Raw genomic sequence first — 21,947 nt, forward strand, 5'->3', positions numbered from 1 at the left:
ATTTTTTCAGGGAGGAGAAAAAGAAATTCAGTGCAGCACTGAGGTGATACACTGTTGGAAGTGCCTTCTTTCAGAGGAGACATTAAATCAAGGCCCATTTTCCCTCTTGGATGGGCATTAAAAAGCAACACTATTTGAAGAGTAGGGTGGTCTCCCTTGTGCCTTAGCCAATAATTATCCCTTAACCAGCAGAAAAAAAATTTCTGGTCATTGTCACTACTTGTAGGAGCTAGCCGTCTTGCTTCCTGTTTTACAACAGTGACCATATTCCATTGTCCCAAGGTACTTCACAGCCATTTTGATGAAAGATGTAAGAACACAAGAATGCAAGAAATAGGAGCAGGAGTAGTCCATTCTGCCCCTCAAGCCTGCCCCACCATTCAAGAAGATCACAGCTGATCTGCCCTAGACTTCAACTCCTCTTTCGTACCAGCTCCTCATACTTTTGAAATATCGGAGAGTTGAGGGTTATCTACCTCCTCTTTAAATACTTTGTGACCTAGCCTTCACAACTCTCTGGGGAATGCAAATTCCAGAAATTCACTACCCTTTAAGAAATTCTTTCACATCTCAGTTTTAAATATGAGTGTTCCCTCATTCTGTAATTATACCCCCGAGTTAGACTCCCCCACTAGTGGAAACATCTTCAAGATCTACCCTGTCAAGTCCCCTCAGAATCTTGTACGTTTCAATAAGATCACCCCTCATACTTCTAAACTCTAATGAATAAAGGTCTAACCTGTTTAGCCTTTCTTGATAGGTCAACCCCTTCATCCCAGGAATCAGCCTAGTGAATCTCTTGAGCTGCCTCCAATGCTAGTATATCCACTCTTCAATACAGGGACCAAAACTGTACACATACTCCAGGTGCAACCTCACCAACACCCTGTACAGTTGTAACAAGACTTCTCTATTTTTAAACTCTAACCCTCTAGCAATAAAGGCCAACATTCTATTTGCCTTCTTAATTACTTGCTGTACCTGCATGCTAACTGTTTCATGCACAAGAACACCCAGATCCCTCTGTGCTGCACTTTTTGAAATCCCTCTCCATTTACACAATAGTCTGCCTTTAGATTCTTCCTACCAAAGTGCATGACCTCACACTTTCCTACATTAAACTCCGTCTGCCAAGTTTTTGCCCACACTCAACCTATCGATTCCTTATATACTCATCACATGCCCTCCCGCCTATTTTTGTGGTCAGCAAATTTGGATATATTACACTCTGCCCCCAAGTCATTAATATAGAGACAATAAATAATTGAGGCCGTAGGGACTGATCCTTGTGGCACTCCACTAGTTACGTCTTTCCAACCAGAAAAAGGCCCATTAATCCTGACTGTCTTCTGAGATAGAACCAATCTTCAATCCATGCTAATACATTACCCCTAATACCATGAGCAATAATCTTTTATGTGGCACCTTATCGAATGCCTTCTGGAAATCTAAATACACTACATCTACCAGTTCCCCTTTATCAACTCTGCTTGTTATATCCTCAAAGAACTCTAGCAAATCTGTCAAACATTATTTCCCTTTCACAAAACAATATTGGCTGATATAAAAGCAAAACCTTTGGTATTTAGCACAGACCTGATTCCCTTACCTAGGGAAGAGTAGCTTTTTTGTTTATACATCACATCATACATCAGAAAAAAAGTTAGATCCATAGCAGAAGTTAAAAGCACAGAAATTTAAAAAAAAATTTAACCAAAGTTAGCTTGATTAATTAATTTCTTAAAGTATTGTTTATCCAACACCCCAAAAGTACACATTGTTTCAAATGGGTGCAGGGAATTAAAACAGTCATCTGTTTAAAATAAGTGCAGCACATAACAAGCCTGCTGGACTGAACATAGAGTTCAATAATTTCAGAGCATGACAGGCCCCCATTTTTATGTTCAGATATTTTTTCTTTATTTGGTTAGTTTACTTCTATTGTGCCTACCCACTTATTTTTAAACATTTGTGCTGGGAGTGCTTTGTGCTTTACAGTCTATTCACACCCTCTCTGTACTAACGCTTTGTCTTTCAGCACACCATTAACATACCATTTGCCTTTATTCCATAACCTTTTGGTCAGTTATTCTCTGCGATCCTCTGGCCTATCAAAACCTTCTCTTGTTATTTCTTGCCCCACTCCCACTTGCTTAAAAGCTTTTATATTTCTAATATCTGCCAGTTCTGATGAAGGGTCACATACCTGAAACATTAACGGGAGCATTTCTTGTTTTTTTTTTCCAGACTTCCAGCATCTAAAGTATTTTACTATTACATAACTTTTGAATCTGGGTTCAAAATCAGCATAGGAAAAAATTAAAATGTCTTACTGCAGAAGTCCTACCACAAGACTTAACAGCACAAAGGCAGTGGATGTGTTGCAAGAGATAGAGTTAGAGCTGGGTATTTCATCAGTAATCATTTGGAAACAGATCCCATTTATTCCAATCATATTACCAAGGGGCAGCATGTCCACAGTCAAAGATTGATTATTGGGGGGGGGGGGGGGGGGGGCGGGGGGTGGGTGGTGGTGTGCAGGTCCATAGACAGTGATGTCAGCTTGGGAAGGCAATCCCTGAATGGCCTTTTGGCTTTGGCCAAAATTGGAATCAAGAGAAAGCAGTCTCCCTGAATTTGGCAGTGGGCAAGAGTTGGTGGCACAGGACAGTGTCATCCATCATAAACATTGTAGTGGGGGAGAAAAAAAATACACCAGTCACAAAGGAAGGCATTTGCGATTTTGATTATAACCATTTCAGTGGTGAGGCACTGGCAGAAACCTGATTGAAGTAGTTCAGAGGAGATACGTGAAGCACCAAGCAACTTAAGAAATAAATCCCATTTCTTACAAGTTCATCGAAAATGATAATCACAAAAAAGGTGGAAAAACTTGTAATTTCATAGAATACTATTGAATCAAAAAACAATTGTTTCAGGTCACGATATGTATCGGATGTGAAACTACATTATAAAAACAAAGTACCTCCACAGTATTATCGCTCCCTCCTTCAAACAGGAGATTAAATGAACTTCCATTAAGAACACCACTTTTAGAAGAGCAAGGGTCACTTTTTCCTTCAACACTCCCAAAGATATGTGACTCAGCCGCCGTCTGTGACTCAGCTACAATACACGTAATAGTCCAGAGCAAAAGAGAATAACTCACAGCCGCATCCCCAGCTATCATGACTATAGCTCGGTATCTAGAGAAGAAATAGAGAAGGGTCAATGTACTTTAAACTTTATTACTGCTCGGTGTTTACTAACTTAAAAAAAAAGTTAGAAAGTCGGTCAAGAAAACTGGTTATCGTAGCAGAACCCAACTTCTGGAAAAAAAAGTTTACATTAGTACGTATTAACTAGTTTCTGAAAAACAAAATTGGTCCCAGCTGAGAATAAGGGGAGAAAATGCAACCCACAGATCTGTTATGCCCCAAACGTGTGTACCAGGAAATAAATACAAAAAAAAATGCGTCGAGAAAAAACAACTCAAGTGTTTACGCCATCGACATATTTCAAAGCCAATACCCCCTTCACCCAGCTTTCAAAATACATAATATAACCCTTGCTGAAAAGCGCTTACTTCAGCTAACAGCCCAATAGACTTGTACAACCCCTACTACCAGCTCATGTCCAAACTATATCATTACTACGCTCCCTCCCCTATTTAAAGAAGTTCTGCTCCAATTAACACAACTAGATCAGGGGCAGACTGGCTCAATCTCCCCTCATCTGTGTGTCCACGTTAAACATGAAAACATCTCCCACTGAAGCAGACACAGTAAAGTGTCGCTTTATTAACTACAGTTATTGTCATTGCAACAGACCCACATTTAAAGACGGTCATGTCACTTTAATCATCAGTTCATTGGATTTTTCAATTAACTTTTGCGCTACAAAAACATACGATTAAAACGTCGCATTATATCAGCTAATGCAACGCACCGAGTGACTGCATGTTGATTTAGATACACAGGGTGACTGGCTGCTCCGCACTGGTTTGGGTACACAGGGTGACTGGCTGCTCCGCACTGGTTTGGGTACACAGGGTGACTGGCTGCTCCGCACTGGTTTGGGTACACAGGGTGACTGGCTGCTCCACACCGACTGGCTGCTCCGCACTGGTTTGGGTACACAGGGTGACTGGCTGCACACTGGTTTGGGTACACAGGGTGACTGGCTGCTCCACACCGACTGGCTGCTCCGCACTGGTTTGGGTACACAGGGTGACTGGCTGCACACTGGTTTGGGTACACAGGGAGACTGGCTGCACACTGGTTTAGGTACACAGGGTGACTGGCTGCACACTGGTTTGGGTACACAGGGTGACTGGCTGCTCCACACCGACTGGCTGCTCCGCACTGGTTTGGGTACACAGGGTGACTGGCTGCTCCACACCGACTGGCTGCTCCGCACTGGTTTGGGTACACAGGGTGACTGGCTGCACACTGGTTTGGGTACACAGGGTGACTGGCTGCTCCACACCGACTGGCTGCTCCGCACTGGTTTGGGTACACAGGGTGACTGGCTGCACACTGGTTTGGGTACACAGGGTGACTGGCTGCACACTGGTTTGGGTACACAGGGTGACTGGCTGCTCCACACCGACTGGCTGCTCCGCACTGGTTTGGGTACACAGGGTGACTGGCTGCACACTGGTTTGGGTACACAGGGTGACTGGCTGCACACTGGTTTGGGTACACAGGGTGACTGGCTGCGCCGCACTGGTTTGGATACACAGGGTGACTGGCTGCACACTGGTTTGGGTACACAGGCTGCTCACTCCATGCCTGGATGACTGTCTCTGTCTCTCTGCAGTCGCTCAGCTGGAGCGCCGATCATGTGATCGCGGCGGGAGACATGGCGACGGCCCCGGCCCCGAGCGTCTTCCGGAGCCCGGCTCCCGCCCTCAGCCTCCTCCTCCTCCTCCTGCCGCTACTGGAGGTGGTGAGCGGCGCGGCCACCCCGGAGCTGCACCGCTCGGTGCTGTTGGATGAACACAGCGGGCGGCTCAAGGTGGTGCCGGGGCTGCGGAGCGATGGGATTGCGTGGGCGAACTTCACAGACAGGATCAAAACAACCGGGTGGGTGACCGGGCCCTGGGGGAGAGGAGGGGAGAGAGAACCGGGGCCCTGAGGAGGTGGGAGGGGAGAGAACCGGGGCCCTGAGGAGGTGGGAGGGGAGAGAACCGGGGCCCTGAGGAGGTGGGAGGGGAGAGAACCGGGGCCCTGAGGAGGTGGGAGGGGAGAGAACCGGGGCCCTGAGGAGGTGGGAGGGGAGAGAACCGGGGCCTTGAGGAGGTGGGAGGGGAGAGAACCGGGGCCTTGAGGAGGGAAGGGGGGTGGGGAGAGAACCGGGGCCCTGAGGAGGTGGGAGGGGAGAGAACCGGGGCCTTGAGGTGGGAGGGGAGAGAACCGGGGCCTTGAGGAGGGAAGGGGGGTGGGGAGAGGACCGGGGCCTTGTGGAGGTGGGAGGGGAGAGAACGGGAGGGGCGGCACAGTGGCGCAGTGGTTAGCACCGCATCCTCACAGCTCCAGGGACCCAGGTTCGATTCTGGGTACTGCCTGTGTGGAGTTTGCAAGTTCTCCCTGTGTCTGCGTGGGTTTTCTCCGGGTGCTCCGGTTTCCTCCCACAAGCCAAAAGATTTGCAGGTTGGTAGGTAAATTGACCATTATAAATTGTCACTAGTATAGGTAGGTGGTAGGGAAATATAGGGACAGGTGGGGATGTTTGGTAGGAATATGGGATTAGTGTAGGATTAGTATAAATGGGTGGTTGATGGTCGGCACAGACTCGGTGGGCCGAAGGGCCTGTTTCAGTGCTGTATCTCTAATCTAATCTAATCTAAAACCGGGGCCTTGAGGATGGGGGGGATGGGGTGGGGAGAGAACCGGGGCCTTGAGGATGGGGGGGATGGGGTGGGGAGAGAACCGGGGCCTTGTGGAGGTGGGAGGGGAGAGAACGGGAGGGGCGGCACAGTGGCGCAGTGGTTAGCGCCGCATCCTCACAGCTCCAGGGACCCAGGTTCGATTCTGGGTACTGCCTGTGTGGAGTTTGCAAGTTCTCCCTGTGTCTGCGTGGGTTTTCTCTAATCTAATCTAATCTAAAACCGGGGCCTTGAGGATGGGGGGGGGGGGATGGGATGGGGGGGGGGGGTGGGGAGAGAACCGGGGCCTTGAGGAGGATTGGGGGCGGGGGGGGGGGGGGGGAGAGAACCGGGGCCTTGAGGATGGGGGGGGTGGGAAGAGAACCGGGGCCTTGTGGAGGTGGGAGGGGAGAACCGGGGCCTTGTGGACGGGGGAAGGGGAGAGAACCGGGGCCTTGTGGAGGTGGGAGGGGAGAGAACCGGGGTCTTGAGGAGGGGGGAAGGGGTGTGAGGAGGGGGGAAGGGGGGTGGGGAGAAAACCGGGGCCTTGAGGAGGATGGGGGGGGGTGGGTAGAGAACCGGGGCCTTGAGGAGGATGGGCGGGTGGGGAGAACCGGGGCCTTGAGGAGGATGGGCGGGTGGGGAGAACCGGGGCCTTGAGGAGGATGGGGGGGGGGGGGGGTGGGGAGAGAACCGGGGCCTTGAGGAGGATGGGGGGGGGTGGGGGTGGGGAGAGAACCGGGGCCTTGAGGAGGAGGGGGGGAGGGTGGGGAGAGAACCGGGGCCTTGAGGAGGAGGGTGGGGAGAGAACCGGGGCCTTGAGGAGGAGGAGATGGGTGAGGGGGGGGGGGAAGAGAAGGGAGGGGTGGGGGGGGGAGTGAAGGGAGTGGGGCCGTGGGGGGGGAGGAGGGAGGGGGAGAGAAGCAGGGTCCTGACAGAGAGGGGGGGTGTTAGAGAGAACCGGAGGAGGAGGAAGGAGGAATGGGTGGAGAGAACCGGGGCCCTGGGGGAGAGGGGTGGGGGGAGAAGGGAGGGGAGGGGAAGGGAACCGGGGCCCTGGGGGAGGGGAGGGGAGGAGAAGGGAAGGGGGCCCTGGGGGAGAGGAGAGGTGGGGGGTGAGAGAAGCGGGGCGCTGAGGGAGAGGAAGGGGGGGGGGCGGTGAGAACAGGGGCCCTGAGGGAGAGGGGGGCGGTGAGAGAACCGGGGCCCTGAGGAAGAGGAGGAGGAGGGGGGATGGAAGAACTGGGGCCCTGAGGGAGGGGGGGCAGGGGGCGACAGTTACTCTGAGGGGATGGGGGGAAACCGGTGCCCTTATCTGGTGGTGGCGGGTGGGGGTGGTTTGTAAATTAGGGCCCTGGGGCGGAGTGAAGGGGGAAACGGGGGGGGGGGGGGGGGGCGGAGTGAAGGGGGAAATGGGGGGGGGGCGGGGGGGGTTGCTGTGGTTCTGAGGGTGAGGGGTGGAACTGGGGCCCAGAGGGGTTTGCGGATGGGAGTACCTGGCCGGAGGGGATTGGGGCCCTTAAGGTGGAGAGACCTGAGCCCTGAGGAGTGGTGGGTATTGCTCAGCTTGTCCCAGTAGTGTACTGAATCACTCTGAGGACAGAAATTGTGTATTTTTTGCATTGGTATTTTGCCTTTTATTATTTACAAATTGGCTGCAGCTTTCTTAGAAATGTCGTCAATTGGGAAGCGCCTCAAAGAGGCGGCGCGTTGCCTTTAACCAACATTGAGCTATCCCAGTGTTCTTTCAGCAGTTTAATAACCTTTCGGCTCTAGCACCATTTACTTTATCTCCAACTGACAACCTGGTCACCAGACTGAACGTGAAATTTTTTTAAGGTATCTTATCCATGTGGAAATGTGATGTTCACCATATGGGGTTGAAAGATGTTTTTTCTAACAACCCTCTGATACTTGACCCAAGAGGCCATTCTTCATGTGTGTGCCTGGTGAGAGTTAACACTATGTAACTGAGGGTAAGGGTCAAATGAACTGTGGTTGACCTGATAATGTTCTTGCCCAACGTTTGCATGGTGCACATTTTCCACTGGGTTGAAGAGATCGTGATCAATCTCAGGAATCCTAACCGGTTCCCTCATAGCCGTGGGTACTGAGCAATCTTAGTTAAGCCCCTCTCTCCCACCTGGTGCCATCAGCACCCTCCAGATGAACATCTAATTCCCTTGATGCCCAGGATTATCTTAAATCTATGCCTTTCCTAGCTTTCATGGTATATTATGTGTTTCATTTAACCATCGAGGCATTTGCTATATTTGACATAGCTCAGTTGGTAACGTCCTGGCCCTGAGTTTGAAAGTTGTAGATTTCAATCCCAAGTAAAGGTGTTTGATGTCAGCCATGGCTTAGTGCTCATAATCTTGCCTCAGAGTCAGAAGTTTGTGGGTTCCAGTCCCACTCCAGAGATCTCGGTGCAGAATCTAGGCTGACACTTGTGGGCATAAAAGAGCTCCCACAGCACGATTCAAACAAGAACACGGGAGATCTTTCGGCCATCCTTGCCGATATTTATCCCTCAACTGCAATCACAAAAAAACACAGATAATCTAATCGTTATTTCATTGCTTTTTGTGAAATGTTGCTTTATACAAACTGGCTGCCTCATTTCCCTCCATTACAACAGTGACTACACCCCAAAAGTACTTCATGTTATGAAAGACACAAGATAAATGCAATTGCTCCACTCATTGATTACAGTGTTCTACTGTGGGAGTGCTACGTTGTCAGTTCCAGTGGTTCAGGTGGATGTTAATGTTTCTATGATACTATTTGAAGAGGTGCAAAGTAATTCTCCTAGTAAACCGTCCTCTGTTTACATTCAGCTTTCTAATAGCATTGGTTTATTTATTCTTAATGCTGTTCGTCAGATGTTGCTGATGCCGAATGGCTGCTGGTTTGCTAACACTACTTCAAAAGTAATCTACTGTGAAGTACTTTGACATGCTTTGGCATGATGCATGCATTCTTTTGTTTAAACCTAGGTGCTACATGTATTTCACAGGTGGGTTAGAATTTGCCACAGAGGAAGTTGAAAGGAATATGGTAGTTTTAGTTGTCCTCAAATGTCCACATTTTGTGTGAGATAGCAACAATAATTTGCATTTATATAGCAGCTTTAACATAGTAAAATGTCCCAAGGCACTTCACAAGCATTAATCAAATAAAATTTGACCCCGCCCCACATAATTTATTGGGTCAGGTAACCAAAAGCTTGGTTGAATAGGTAGGTTTTAAAGAGCGTCTTAAAGGAGGAGAGAGAGCTAGAGTGGGTTAGAAGGAAATTACAGAACTTAGCGCCTAGGCAGCTGAAGGCATGGCAGCCAGTGGTGGGGCAATTAAAATCAGGGATATGCAAGAGGCCAGAATTGGAGCAGTGCAGAGTTCTCAGAGGACCGTAGGACTGAAGGAGGCCATGGAGATAGAGAGGGATGAGACCATGGAGGAGCTTGAAAACAAGGATGAGAATTTTAAAATCAAGGCATTGCTGGACTGGGAGCCCGTGTTGGTCAGCAAGCACAGGAGTGATGGGTGAGCGGGTCTTGGTGCGAGGTAGGATATGGGTACCAGAGGTTTGGATGAGCTTAAGTTTATGGAGGGTGGAAAATAGGCTGACCAGGAAAGCACTGAAACAGTCAGGTCAAGAGGTAACAAAGGTAACAAACAGAGGGTTTCAGCAGCAGATGAGCTGAGGCAGGGTCAGAGACAGATGATGCTATGGAGGTGGAGGTCGGCAGTTTTGGTGATAGGGCAGACATTTGCAGCCAGGATGCTGCGTCCAGTTCGGGTCACCACATTTTAGGAAATATGTGAAGGTCCCTAAGAGGGCGCAGAGGAGATTTACCAGAATGGTTCCAGAGATGAGGGAATTTAGCTACAAGGTTAGGATGAAGAAGCTGTGGTTGTTCTCCTTGGAGCAAGCAGGTTGAGGGGAGATCTGATAGAGGTGTACAAGATTATGACTGGCTTAGAAAACGTGGACAAAAGCTGTTCCCATTAGCTGATGGTACAAGAACTAGGGGACATGGATTTAAGGTTTTGGGCAAGAGATATGGGAGGGATGTGAGGAAGAACTACTTTTTTACACAATGATGGGTCATGACCTGGAACATGCTGCCTATGAGCTGGAAGTGGAGACGATCAGCCATTTAAAAAGGAAATTGGATGGGTACTTGGAAATAAACTTGCAAGGATACAGGGATAGAGTGGTGGAACAGGACTGACTGGATTGCTCTACAGAGAGCTGGCATGGACTCGATGGGCTGAATGGCCGCCTACTGTGCTATTATGACTTTTATGGTTTCCAGTTGCCATATCAACGGAGTTTGAATTCCTAGAAGACATGCTAATGCTTGGAGCAGACAGAACTGGACTATTGTGTGCCTTTCTAATTCCCATGCCATGTGGAACATCCAGCTTCGAGGCAGTTCTGAAGGAAGCAATGAGGCTGATGTATGGCGTTGAAGGATAAGCTATGACGAGCATCAATGAGCTAGGGCTATGTAACTTGGAAATATCTCAGTCTTGTAGATATGCAAGATACTTAATGAGGTAGAAAAAGTAAACTCAGAACAGTACATTCAGAGACAAGAGGGCAGTGGAACAGAGTTGAGAAGGGAGATCTTAGGAATGATGCCAGGAAATATTTGTTTACACAATGTTAGTAGTTAGAAGGTTGAGACCAGGGCACTGATTATTTAAAAAATACAGCTGAATGCTATAAAAGCTTTAGTATTTCAGAAGAATGAGTGAAACACCTGTTATCTGAAGTACCAAAATGTCTCCTGGGGGGGGTGGGGCACCACTTTTTATATCCATTAAGTCTAAAAATCATTATTTGGTACTATTTGCTTTTTCCTGGCTTTTAACCAACTATGCTTGCTGGCTTTGATACTGAGTGTTTTAATTTTACCAACAAATATCTAATGTGGCACCTTAACAAAACCCTTATGCAGGGCTTCCATTTCATTTCCTTTGATAGAGAATTGCTGTAGAACCAAAGGTAGGCAACATGCGGTATATTTATATTGTGCATTAAAATGAGGAGAATTTTTTTTTTTCTATTAGTGCTTCCTGATGAAAAAAGGAGTTTGTACTCATGATTATTAGTTTTGAACAGTGAATTACAGTACAACTCCTTTGTGGGCTGAAGACCAGTATTGTGCACTAGAGTTACTGAAAGTAGTTTTTTTGTTTGTGGGATGTGGGTGTCGCTGGCAAGTCTGGCATTTATTGCCCTTGAGACGGTGGTGGTGAGCCACCTCTTAAGCTGCTGCAGTCTGTGTGCTGTAGGTACACCCACGGTGCTGTTAGGTAGTGAGTTCCAGGATTTCAACACAGTGACTGTGAAGGAATGGCAGTATATTTCCAGGTCAGGAAGGTTTGATAGATCGTTGACATTGAGGAATGTTAGCTATTTTAGTGACACGACTCACTTGTGAATGCGATATGATATCAGGCCTTCATGTTAGTTCCACCTTGAAAAGTACGCTGTGTCTATTCATTTATAGGCAGAGAGATCTGGGTGTACAGGTCCACAGGTCACTGAAAGTTGCAACGCAGGTGGATAAGGTAGTCAAGAAGGCATACGGCATGCTTGCCTTCATCGGTCGGGGCATAGAGTATAAAAATTGGCAAGTCATGTTGCAGCTGTACAGAACCTTAGTTAGGCCACACTTAGAATATTGCGTGCAATTCTGGTCGCCACACTATCAGAAGGACGTGGAGGCTTTGGAGAGGGTACAGAGGAGGTTTACCAGGATGTTGCCTGGTCTGGAGGGCATTAGCTATGAGGAGAGGTTGGAAAAACTCAGATTGTTTTCACTGGAACGACGGAGGTGGAGGGGCGACATGATAGAGGTTTACAAAGTTATGAGTGGCATGGACAGAGTGGATAGTCAGAAGCTTTTTCCCAGGGTGGAAGAGTCAGTTACTAGGGGGACATAGGTTTAAGGTGTGAGGGGCAAAGTTTAGAGAGGATGTGCGAGGCAAGTTCTTTACACAGAGGGTGGTGAGTGCCTGGAACTGCTGCCAGGGGAGGCGGTGGAAGCAGATACGATAGCAACGTTTAAGAGACATCTTGACAAATATATGAATAGGAAGGGAATAGAGGGCCCCGGAAGTGCAGAAGGTGTTAGTTTAGGCAGGCATCAAGATCGGCGCAGGCTTGGAGGGCCGAATGTCCTGTCGCTGTGCTGTACTGTTCTTTGTTCTTATGTTTTAAGTATAAAGAATTTAAATTTTGTTCATTCGTTCTTGGGAATTGAGTGTTGCTGGCAAGGCCAGCAGTTATTGCCCATCCCGATTTGCCCTTGAGTAGGTAATGATGAGCTGCCTACACATGAGTGGCTTGCTAGGCCGTTGCAGAGGGCAGTTAAAAGTCAACCACATTGGTATGATTCTGGGGTCACATGTAGGCCAGACCAGGTATAGATAGCAGATTTCCTCCCCTGAAGGACATTAATGAACAAGATGGCTTTCTACGACAATTCAGTAGCTTCATGATCATTATTAATGAGACCAGCATTTTGTTCCAGATTTATTAATTGAATTTAAATTCCTCCAGCTGCCATGGTGAGATTTGAACTTGTATCTCCGGAGCATGAGCCTGGGCCTCTGGATTACTAGCCCAGCAACATTACCACAATGCTACCGTCCCCAAATAAAATAGTAAATGTCAAATGAGTACATTTTAAAAGGGAGACTGACGTTATTTCTTCTTCACTTGATCTGGTGATTTCAAAATTATACTTCAGTGTTGTTATGTCATGGGTGGAGAGCTCAAACCTGATTGTAGATTTTCATTTTGGGTCTTTATGGTCTAGAAAATTGGTATGTGCAATATTTATTTTCAGTGAAGGAATGTTTATTTAAATTACAATGTGAACTTACAGCTGCAGGATCTTGATCAAACATATTTAGAGCATTATCATAGAATCTTACACCTTAGAAGGAGACTGTTCAGCCCATCATGCTGGTGCTAGCTCTTTCAAGGATATAGGAGATGAAACTTTCTGTCTGCCTTTTCGAACAGTGGTTAAAGTCTATAGTGGGAAGACAGCGGGATTGATATTCTGGAAGAATGAGATCTAATTACCCAAAGGTCATAATTCATGTAAACTTCTGTCCCTTTAATTAATTTAGTTCTGATCATAATGCAACTTAAATCACTGCAATTTTTCTTAGAGAATGCTGAGGTTTTAACTTTGTCCAGTGTTTTTATGAGTGCTAATTCTAATCCTAAATTGCTTTTAAATCCTAATTAATTTCCAATTTTTGTGCCCTTTGTAGCTGGTCCTACCTTGACCTCACTACAAATGGAACATACAATGACAGTATACAGGCTTATGCTGCAGGAGTGGTGGAGGCTGCAGTCACAAAATCGGTAAATTTTACTTGTTACTTTTCTCTGAGATTGATTCTTCGTCACTGGCGATGAGGAAGGGAGTTTTTAAAAATCTGTTTGGGTTCAATGTGTTTTTTTCTGGTTAACAAGCAAGTTTAATGGCCAAGGATTGATTAATAGGCCAATGTATTTGAAATAGCAGAAGTGATATAGTACTGTGTGGTCTTATTTCTGCACATTAAGAATGCAAAATAAAGATTTTAATTCACATTACAATTTGTTTATCCCAAGAAACACTCTGAAATGAGAAGTTTTGCACCATTTTCATAAAAATATGTGTTTTTGAAAGCTGATATTTAGTGTGTAGAAAGCCTTCATCTTTCCATACAGACGCAAGTCAACAATTAGTGTGCACAGTTGAAAACTAGGTGACCAACTGTAATCAAATCATTAATTCATTTACTCCCTCAAACCTTTTCCCCCACAACCACATCACATCCCATCCCACTTTCTTTTCTGAAAGTCATTGGCCTTGCTTAGGTGTGATTCCATTGCGCCTTGAATTAATATCTCATCTAAAAGACAGCACCTCTGACAATGCAACACATTCTCAGTATTGCATTGGTTATGTGCTCAAATCATAATGGGACTGGAGCGCAGAACCTTCTCAGCATTGTGAGAGCACCACCAATTATTCAGTTTATGATAAAGGAGATGTGGAATCATTATAACCTGAAACCTTAGTCTTGTTTTAGCTATTAAGAAACAGACTTCCCGGTTTGATTCTCAGTAGCTTCTGATTTGCTAATTTCAGCCTAGATGGTGGTAGCGGCACTTCAGTTGATCTAAATGTGACATTGGTGTGAGGACAGGATCCAGTTCAATTGTCATATGACAGTCAAATACTCAGCTGACATTACTGTTGAGACTTGTATGTGAACTGTGAATGATGCCCCATTGCACAGTATCCCAGCAAGAAGTTAATCCCTTCAGGAGAGGACAAAATTGGCATGAAAAGAAAACATTTGCATTTTTAATAGGAAAGTGACTCCAGTTTAAACATCTGCTTAAAAACTAAAGCTTTTTGGATTAACTTCAACATTTTAATTCCCCTCCCCTTCTTCTGTATCTATTCTTTCATTTCAGTTTGGCAGTGTATGGGCATACCCAAATTATATTTTTTGAACTACCATAGTAGACTGCTTCTACAAGTAGACTTCCCTCCAATGGTAAAAACTTCTATGTGAGATAATTTAAATGTATTATTACTCACTGGGTCAATTGTCAGAGTGCTCTGGGAAATGTGCAAAATCTGTGTTTCCCAAATCTTTCTGGGAATGCCGCTTGGTTGTGATGCTTCAGAATGCACATACTCAACAGGATTTGAACCTCAGTTGTATAGGTGGAAGGTGAATGTGCCATTTTAGCTTCAACACCAGATACCTGTTTATAAATTCAGTTGCTGATATAAAAATGTCAGTATTGGGGTTTGGCTGATAAAATGTTGATAGTTTAAAGACAGTGATCCTGAAGTAGTACAGTTGGGCTAGATTATAGGCTCCTTCGACAGCACCTTCCAAACCGCAACCTCTACCACGTAGAAGAACAAGGGCAGCAGGAGCATGGGAACACCACCACCTGAGTGTTCCCCTCCAACTCACACATCATCCTGACTTGGAAATGTATCACCATTCCTTCACTGTCACTGGGACAAAATCCAGGAAAACTCTCCATAACAGCATTGTGGGTGTACCTACACCACATGGACTGCAGTAGTTCAAGAAGGTAGTTCACCACCACCACCTTCTCAAGGATGATTAAGAATGGGCAATAATTGCTGGCCTTGCCAGTGATGCCCACATCCTGTTAACGAATATTTAAATAAAAATGCAATTACCTTCTCTCATCAAAAAAATAGTGCAGGCATCTCTTATTTCCTGAGACTTGCTATATTCTATTCTGCTCCTGGGTATCTGCCCTAACACAAACTTTATGCCCTGCACAAAAAAAAAAATGCAGGTATAATGTTATGATATTTCATGCAATTTAGTTGGAAAGGTTTTAGATATAATTAATATTCTTGATCTGTGAAGTGCATCACACTGTCCTCATGGCTAAAATGGAAATATCCTGGCTTGCTCACTAAGTATTAACCTTCTTGTAACCAAATGAAACATGGGTATATTAACAACAACTTGCATTTATATAGTGCCTTTAACATAGTAAAACGTCCCAAGCAGTCAACTGTTTCTTTTTTGCCTCTGACGCAGGTTCAAGTACATTTTCCATTACAACTGCTTTTTTTAAATTGCTTAATTTAAAGGAGGGCTGCACCACAGTATTAACAGTATGATTTCAGTGAAATGTAACATTGGATTTCTGGCAGTTTCTTACAATATCTATTAGAACTGCGGCAACATCATGGGTTTCAGCAATAGATTTTATCCTTCTATACTTAAGTATGCAGACTGTAATTTGCATGGTACAGTGCGATGGTGATGTAAGACTGCTTACTGGTTTAATCATGACAGTGGGAGCAGTTTGAGGTGTTGAATTAAGAGCAGCTCAGATTTTTTTCCTGTCACATTTTAATCTTTGGTTTTAATGTTTTTCAAGTATATTTATATGCATTGGATGAACACGATATCTCACTACTGTGGTCCCTTCAAATATCAGACTGCCTACTGTGAGAAGCTTAAAAATTATATTGAGACCAATCTGGCGTGGATAGAAGATCAGCTGGCCAGCTATGGGGATGAAGCATACTGGCATCAGGTAAGATTCAGTGCGAGCACTAAAGGGCATTATAAGTCATCAAAATTAAACGCAATTGGCCAGTACATTCTTTTAATATAATAAATACATATATCTACAGTAAACCTCTGCAAAACTACATGTTTGTAGAGAATCCATTGCTGTTCATTTTGCTAATTGCTGTTGTGGACTGGATGTTTAAACAGTGTGGGACAACAATTGTGTGATGCAGTGTTACACCTGCTGACTGCTGAATGACAATTCAGTACCAATGCACTGGTCACAGTTGCAATCAAATTTATCAGTTGACTAATTTATTTGTTCATACTTTCTTGGAAATGTAGAAGCTCTTCCTCAAATGGCAATTGATGCTAGATCAATTGTAAATTTTAAATTTGAGATTGATAGATTTTTGTCACTCAAAGATATTGAGGGATATGGGGCAAAGGTGGGTATATGAAGATAGGTTGCAGATCAGCCATGACCGCATTGAATGGCAGAACAGGCTAGATGGTCGTCTCGTGCTCCCAAGGTAACATCTCGTTGGCAGAAATGGCAGAATATGATCTGTTGAATGTGGAGGCCGGTGAGGTAGAAGGTGAGGGCAAGTGGAACCCTATCGTGATTCTGGGAGGGGGGCAAAGAGGTAAGAACAGGAGTGTGGGAAATGTGAGACACACTGTAAAGAGCCTTGTCAACCATGGTGGAGGAAAAGGGATGATGTATCATGAGCGCTGATGTAGAAGGTGGTATGGTCAGAAGAGATGCGACATAGACGGCGAAACTGGGAAAATGGAATAGTCCTTACAGAAAGCCATGTGGAAGGAAGTCTAATCGGGGTAGCTGTGGAAGTCAGTGGGTTTCTAGTAGATATTGCTTCCATTTTTTTCAGATAGCAAGTACTTGTAATGGTTCTGATGGCATTTACAGCTCCTCCATCTTTTTTTCTTGTCTACTAAAGGGCATTAAAAGCCTTCAAAATTAAACACAATTCGCCAGTGCATTTAAAAAAAAAATACAGTAAACCTCTGCAAAAATGCACAGTTGCAGAGAATCCATTGCTGTTTGTTTTGCTAATTGCCACCCCCTAGTGCCCTGCACCATCATTCCTTTTGTCATTTAATCACTGCTGCCTTCCACCCTGTCACAGACATTCCCTTTTGTCTTTCCTCCCTTTTGCTGCCAGAACTTGCTTAAAACCTGTTGTATTCTAACTTTTTCAAATTCTGGCGAAAAGTCAGCAACCTGAAACATTGTTTCTCTCTCCATGTATGCCACCTGACCTCCTAAATATTTCCCACATTTTCTGTTTTTGCTTTTGAGTTCTTGCCAGATGCTTTTTGTGCATTTCTGAAAACTCAGCTCCAATTGACAAGCATTCTTGCACCCTGTGTTGGTGTATTGTGCCCTGGATGAACACATGTTTGTCAGAGGATTTAAACTTGGGATTTATGCTACACCGATTTCAATTCTGAGAATGATTAGTAATTAGTTAAGCCAGCATCTTTCATAGCTGGTTAAATTAGCAACCAAGTTTATCCACTGAGTAAAAACAAGAAATGCTGGAACTACTCAGCAGGTCTGGCAGCATCTGTGGAAAGAGAAGCAGAGTTAACATTGCGGGTCAGTGACCCTTCTTCGAAGAAGGTCAGTGACCCGAAACGTTAACTCTGCTCCTCTTTCCATGGATGCTGCCAGACCTGCTGAGTGGTTCCAGCATTTCTTGTTTTTATTTCAGATTTACAGCATCCGCTGTATTTTGCTTTTATCCACTGAGTCTTTTGCTGTCACAGAAATGTAAATGTCAAAATTGGATGAAACAGTTTTGTCCCAGTTCATGAAAAAGTTAAACAGATGAACTTTTTCTTGAATTCCCTTAAATATTCTTTCATTGGAGGTAATGGTTAGTTAACTCTCTTTAGTAGCGTAGCACTATCCTTGGTCCCTACCAGTTGTAATTGTGTGTAGAATTACATAGGTGTTCCTACCTATGGAGCTCATGCTTGCGTCCTTGTAGCTGCATCAAAATTGAAACTAACTGGAATATCAAATATCTGAAACTGGTACTTCTCACATTCTCTGAAATGTAGCCTAGCCTTTTAAGAAGCCAATTATTTGCATGGTGGACTCGAGCTAAATGAAGCATGGACTACACTTATTTTGTTCCTTATTTTGTACTGTCTGAGGAGCAATTAGAGTTTTGGCTCTACTACAGCTTTTGTGAACCAGGTTGACACTTGCACACTCAAGAAAGCATGGCCAGCTTAAGATTTTGTACAGAACGTATTAAGCCCACATGCATCTTGGCTATTGGTACCCCCTCCCCACTGTTCCTAACATACGTTCGAGCACCTGCAGTGAAGCTGACTGCCTCTGATTTTCTGGGCTTGCCTATGGGTTCAATTCTGTTAGACTATGCTTGCTGGAACATTCAAATCCATTATGGGAATCTCAGTAATTCTGGATCCCCTTGGATTTGTTTGTTAGGACCCCTTCATCCTCTTGCGAGATGATTGATTACATACGAACATATGAATTAGGAGCAGGAGTAGGCCACTCAGCCCTTCGAGCCTGCTCCGCCATTCAATAAATTCATGGTTGAACTGATTACTCCACATTTCCACCTACCCCCGATAACCTTCCACCCCCTTGCTTATCAAGAATCTATCTACCGCTGCCTTAAAAATATTCAAAGACTCTGCTTTCACTTTCCTTTTGAGGAAGAGAATTCCAAAGACTTGTGACCCTCTGAGAGAAAACATTTTTCCTCATCTCTGTTTTAAATGGGCGATCCCTTATTTTGAAACAGTGACCCCTAGTTCTAGATTCTCCCACAAGAGGGAAACATCCTTTCCACGTCCACCCTGTAAGACCTCTCAGGATCTTGTATGTTTGAATCAAGTCGCCTCTTACTGTTCTAAATTCCAGCAGATACAAGCCTAGCCTGTCCAGTCTTTCCTCGTAAGACAGCCTATCTATTCCAGGTATTAGTCTAGTAAACCTTCTGTGCTGCCTCCAATGTATTTACATCCTTCCTTAAATAAGGAAACCAGTACTGTACACAGTACTCCAGATGTGGTCTCACCAATGCCCCGTATTGCTGAAGCATAACCTCCCTACTTTTGTATTCAATTCCCCTCGCGATAAACCATAACATTCTATTAGCTTTCCTAATTATGTGATGTACCTGCATACTAACCTTTTGCGATTCATGCACTAGGACACCCAGATCCCTCTGCATCTCAGAGCTCTGCAGTCTCTTACCATTTAGATAATATGTTTCTTTTTTTATTCTTCCTGCCAAAGTGGACAATTTCCCACATTATACCCCATTTGCCAGGTCTTCGCCCACTCACTTAACCTATCTATATCCCTTTGTAGCCTCCTTATGTCCTCTTCACAAGTTACTTTCCTACCTATCTTTGTGTCATCGAAAAATTTAGCAACCACACCTTCGGTCCCTTCATCTAAGTCATTTATATAAATTGTAAAAAGTTGAGGCCGCAGATCCCTGTGGTACACCACTCGTTACGTCTTGCCAACCAGAAAATGACCCCTTTATGCCTACTCTGTTTCCTGTTAGCTAGCTAATCTTCTATCCAAGCCAATATGTTACCCCACCTACACCATGAGCTTTTATTTTCTGCAATAACCTTTGATGTGGCAACTTATCAAAAGCCTTCTGGAGATCTAAGTAGAATACGAATACGTCCACCGGTTCCCCTTTATCCATAGCTCATGTAACCCTCAAAGAACTCCAATAAGTTGGTTAACATGATTTCCCTTTCACAAAACCATGTTGACTCTGCTTGATAACCTTGAATTTTTCTAAATGCCCTTTAATAGCTCCTAACATTTTCCCTAAGACAAATGTTAAGCTATCTGGCCTGTAGTTTCCTGCTTTCTGTCTCCATCCCTTTTTGAATAAAGGAGTTAAGTTTGCTATTTTCCAATCTAATGGAACCTTCCCCGAATCTGGGGAATTTTGGAAAATTAAAACTAACGCATCAACTATCTCACTAGCCCCTTCTTTTAACACCCTAGGATGAAGTCCATCAGGACTCGGGGACTTGTCAGCCCGCAGCTTCAACAATTTGTTCGGTACCACTTCCCTGGTGATTGTAATTTTCTTGAGTTCCTCCCTTCCAGTTCCTGACTTACAGCTAATACTGGGATGTTACTTGTATCCTCAATAGTGAAGAAAGTTGCAAAATATCTGTTCAATTCATCTGCCATCTCCTTTATTAACCATTATTAATTCCTCAGATTCACTTTCTATAGAATCAACGCTCACTTTGTTAACTCTTTTTTTCTTTTTTAAATATCTATAGAAACTTACTATCTATCTTTATATTTCTAGCTAGCTTTCTCTCGTACTGTAATTTTACCTTCCTTATCAATCTTTTAGTCATTCTTTGCTGATTTTTATATTCTGTAAATGTACTGCAAAACTGTATGTGGTGATAGTTGGCACTGACATCACAGGCTGCCCTGATTCCAGGCAACGTGGAAAGTGATTCTCTGTGAAAGAACTCATGCTTACCTCCTTATTTAGAGTGGACAGTTTTTTGAAAAAATCATTGTCGGCACCATCTTAATCTGGGATGAACAGTTTGTGTACTTTACATTTTTGAAAATCTCAGTGATTTCTGCCTTTGTGAGTGTACTTTGCCAGAAGAATAATTTAAGCAGATGCATGAGCTTGATCAAGGAACATCTATTTTAGTTAGACCAAGCTTAAAGATTTTTTTAAAATCACATATTGAAGTTGATTGTTGTAAAATTTACACAATTGCACAAAGTCAAGAATGACAGGTGGCTTAATGGCTGCATATTTAATGTATTGGAGTGTTGTCCAGCAAACCAGAGTTCAAATTCCATTTAAGCCTAAGAATTGCCTTTAAACTTCCCTTTCTTGGGCTCAATTCTCTGGAAGGAGAGAAGCTGAGGTACCAGTTAAATGTAACAATTAGTGGGTTGACTAAGTTTTGGAATTCATTGCTTCTGGAGATATCAGCAAGCCTAATAATTTTTCCTTTGAGTGATGTTGCAGGGATGGGCTGGAATATTGAAACAGGAAGTTATGTTCGAGATTCAAGTAGAGATTATTTTCCAAGGTAAGGTTAAAAAAAAGCCTAAGAATGTATCAGACTTTCAATATTAATATCTATGTTCTAAATTTATCAGGTGAGATTGGTATTACTGCAGCTGCAGGGACTGGAGGACAGCTATAATAACCATATTTTATTTCCTCTTGGGAAGTTCCACATTCGTCCTTTTGGATTCATGTAAGTAGTTTTCCTGTTGTGTAGCACAGATTACATTCCAGACACGCTTTTTGAGTTAGAGAGGAAATCTAATTTTACTAAAATGTTTATTGTTAAGTTGCTTCCATTACCCTCCCCTGTCCCAAATAAATATATGTTACTTAGAGTTATAATCAACATTGCAGCTTCAAGAAACTTCAAGCATGAGGTTGCTAGATTTTTGTTAGATAATGGTTTCAAGGGCAGGTAAATGGTGTTGATGCACAGATCAGCTATGATCTAATTGAATGGTGGAATAGGCTAAATGGCCACCTGCTGTTCCTATATTTGCATTTTCATATATCTGAGGAAATAAATCTTTTGAAAACCTTTTTCTATATTGTGCTCCTATTTGAAGAGCAAAACTTACTTAATTCAAAATGTTCTTTCAAAATAAGAACGAACTCCCATTTATACAACACCTTTTCATATACTTGAGCTACCCCAAAATGCTTCACACCCAGTGAATTACTTTTGATGTGCAGTCACTAATTTTACGTAGGCAAATATGGCAACCAATTGCATACAGCAAAGTACAACAAATGAAGGAATGACCCGATTAATCTATTTTTAGTGGTGCTGGCTGAGAGAAAAATGTTTACCATATCATCAGGAGAACTCCCTGCTCTTCCTGAAATAGTGCACTATGATCTTTTAT

The 21,947-nt window shown here is 44.1% G+C and overlaps 2 protein-coding genes across 5 annotated transcripts in view; one reads left to right on the forward strand and one right to left on the reverse strand.

Moving 5' to 3' along the window:
* The window catches only part of slc8b1 (solute carrier family 8 member B1), a 35,268-nt gene extending 30,443 nt beyond the window's left edge, over positions 1 to 4,825 (reverse strand). Inside the window, exons 1-3 of one of the 3 annotated variants that reach the window (XM_068055119.1) lie at positions 4,759 to 4,774; positions 3,949 to 4,722; positions 2,987 to 3,206 (exon numbers count right to left, since the gene is read on the reverse strand). In XM_068055119.1, the coding sequence (XP_067911220.1) occupies positions 2,987 to 3,190 (204 nt within the window). In that variant the 5' untranslated portion in view covers positions 3,191 to 3,206; positions 3,949 to 4,722; positions 4,759 to 4,774. Of the gene's footprint in view, positions 1 to 2,986; positions 3,207 to 3,586; positions 3,691 to 3,948 lie in introns of those variants that run through there. The other 2 variants (XM_068055118.1, XM_068055120.1) reach the window with 2 other exon arrangements.
* Positions 4,712 to 21,947, forward strand: part of plbd2 (phospholipase B domain containing 2) — a 51,858-nt gene continuing 34,622 nt past the window's right edge. The window contains exons 1-4 of one of the 2 annotated variants that reach the window (XM_068055121.1): positions 4,712 to 5,087; positions 13,175 to 13,268; positions 15,846 to 16,004; positions 21,171 to 21,271. In XM_068055121.1, coding sequence (XP_067911222.1) covers positions 4,798 to 5,087; positions 13,175 to 13,268; positions 15,846 to 16,004; positions 21,171 to 21,271 — 644 coding nt within the window. In that variant the 5' untranslated portion in view covers positions 4,712 to 4,797. Of the gene's footprint in view, positions 5,088 to 7,337; positions 7,421 to 13,174; positions 13,269 to 15,845; positions 16,005 to 21,170; positions 21,272 to 21,947 lie in introns of those variants that run through there. The other variant, XM_068055122.1, reaches the window with a different exon arrangement.

This window comes from Heterodontus francisci, chromosome 23 (genome assembly GCF_036365525.1).
Source record: "Heterodontus francisci isolate sHetFra1 chromosome 23, sHetFra1.hap1, whole genome shotgun sequence".
Taxonomy (NCBI): domain Eukaryota; kingdom Metazoa; phylum Chordata; class Chondrichthyes; order Heterodontiformes; family Heterodontidae; genus Heterodontus; species Heterodontus francisci.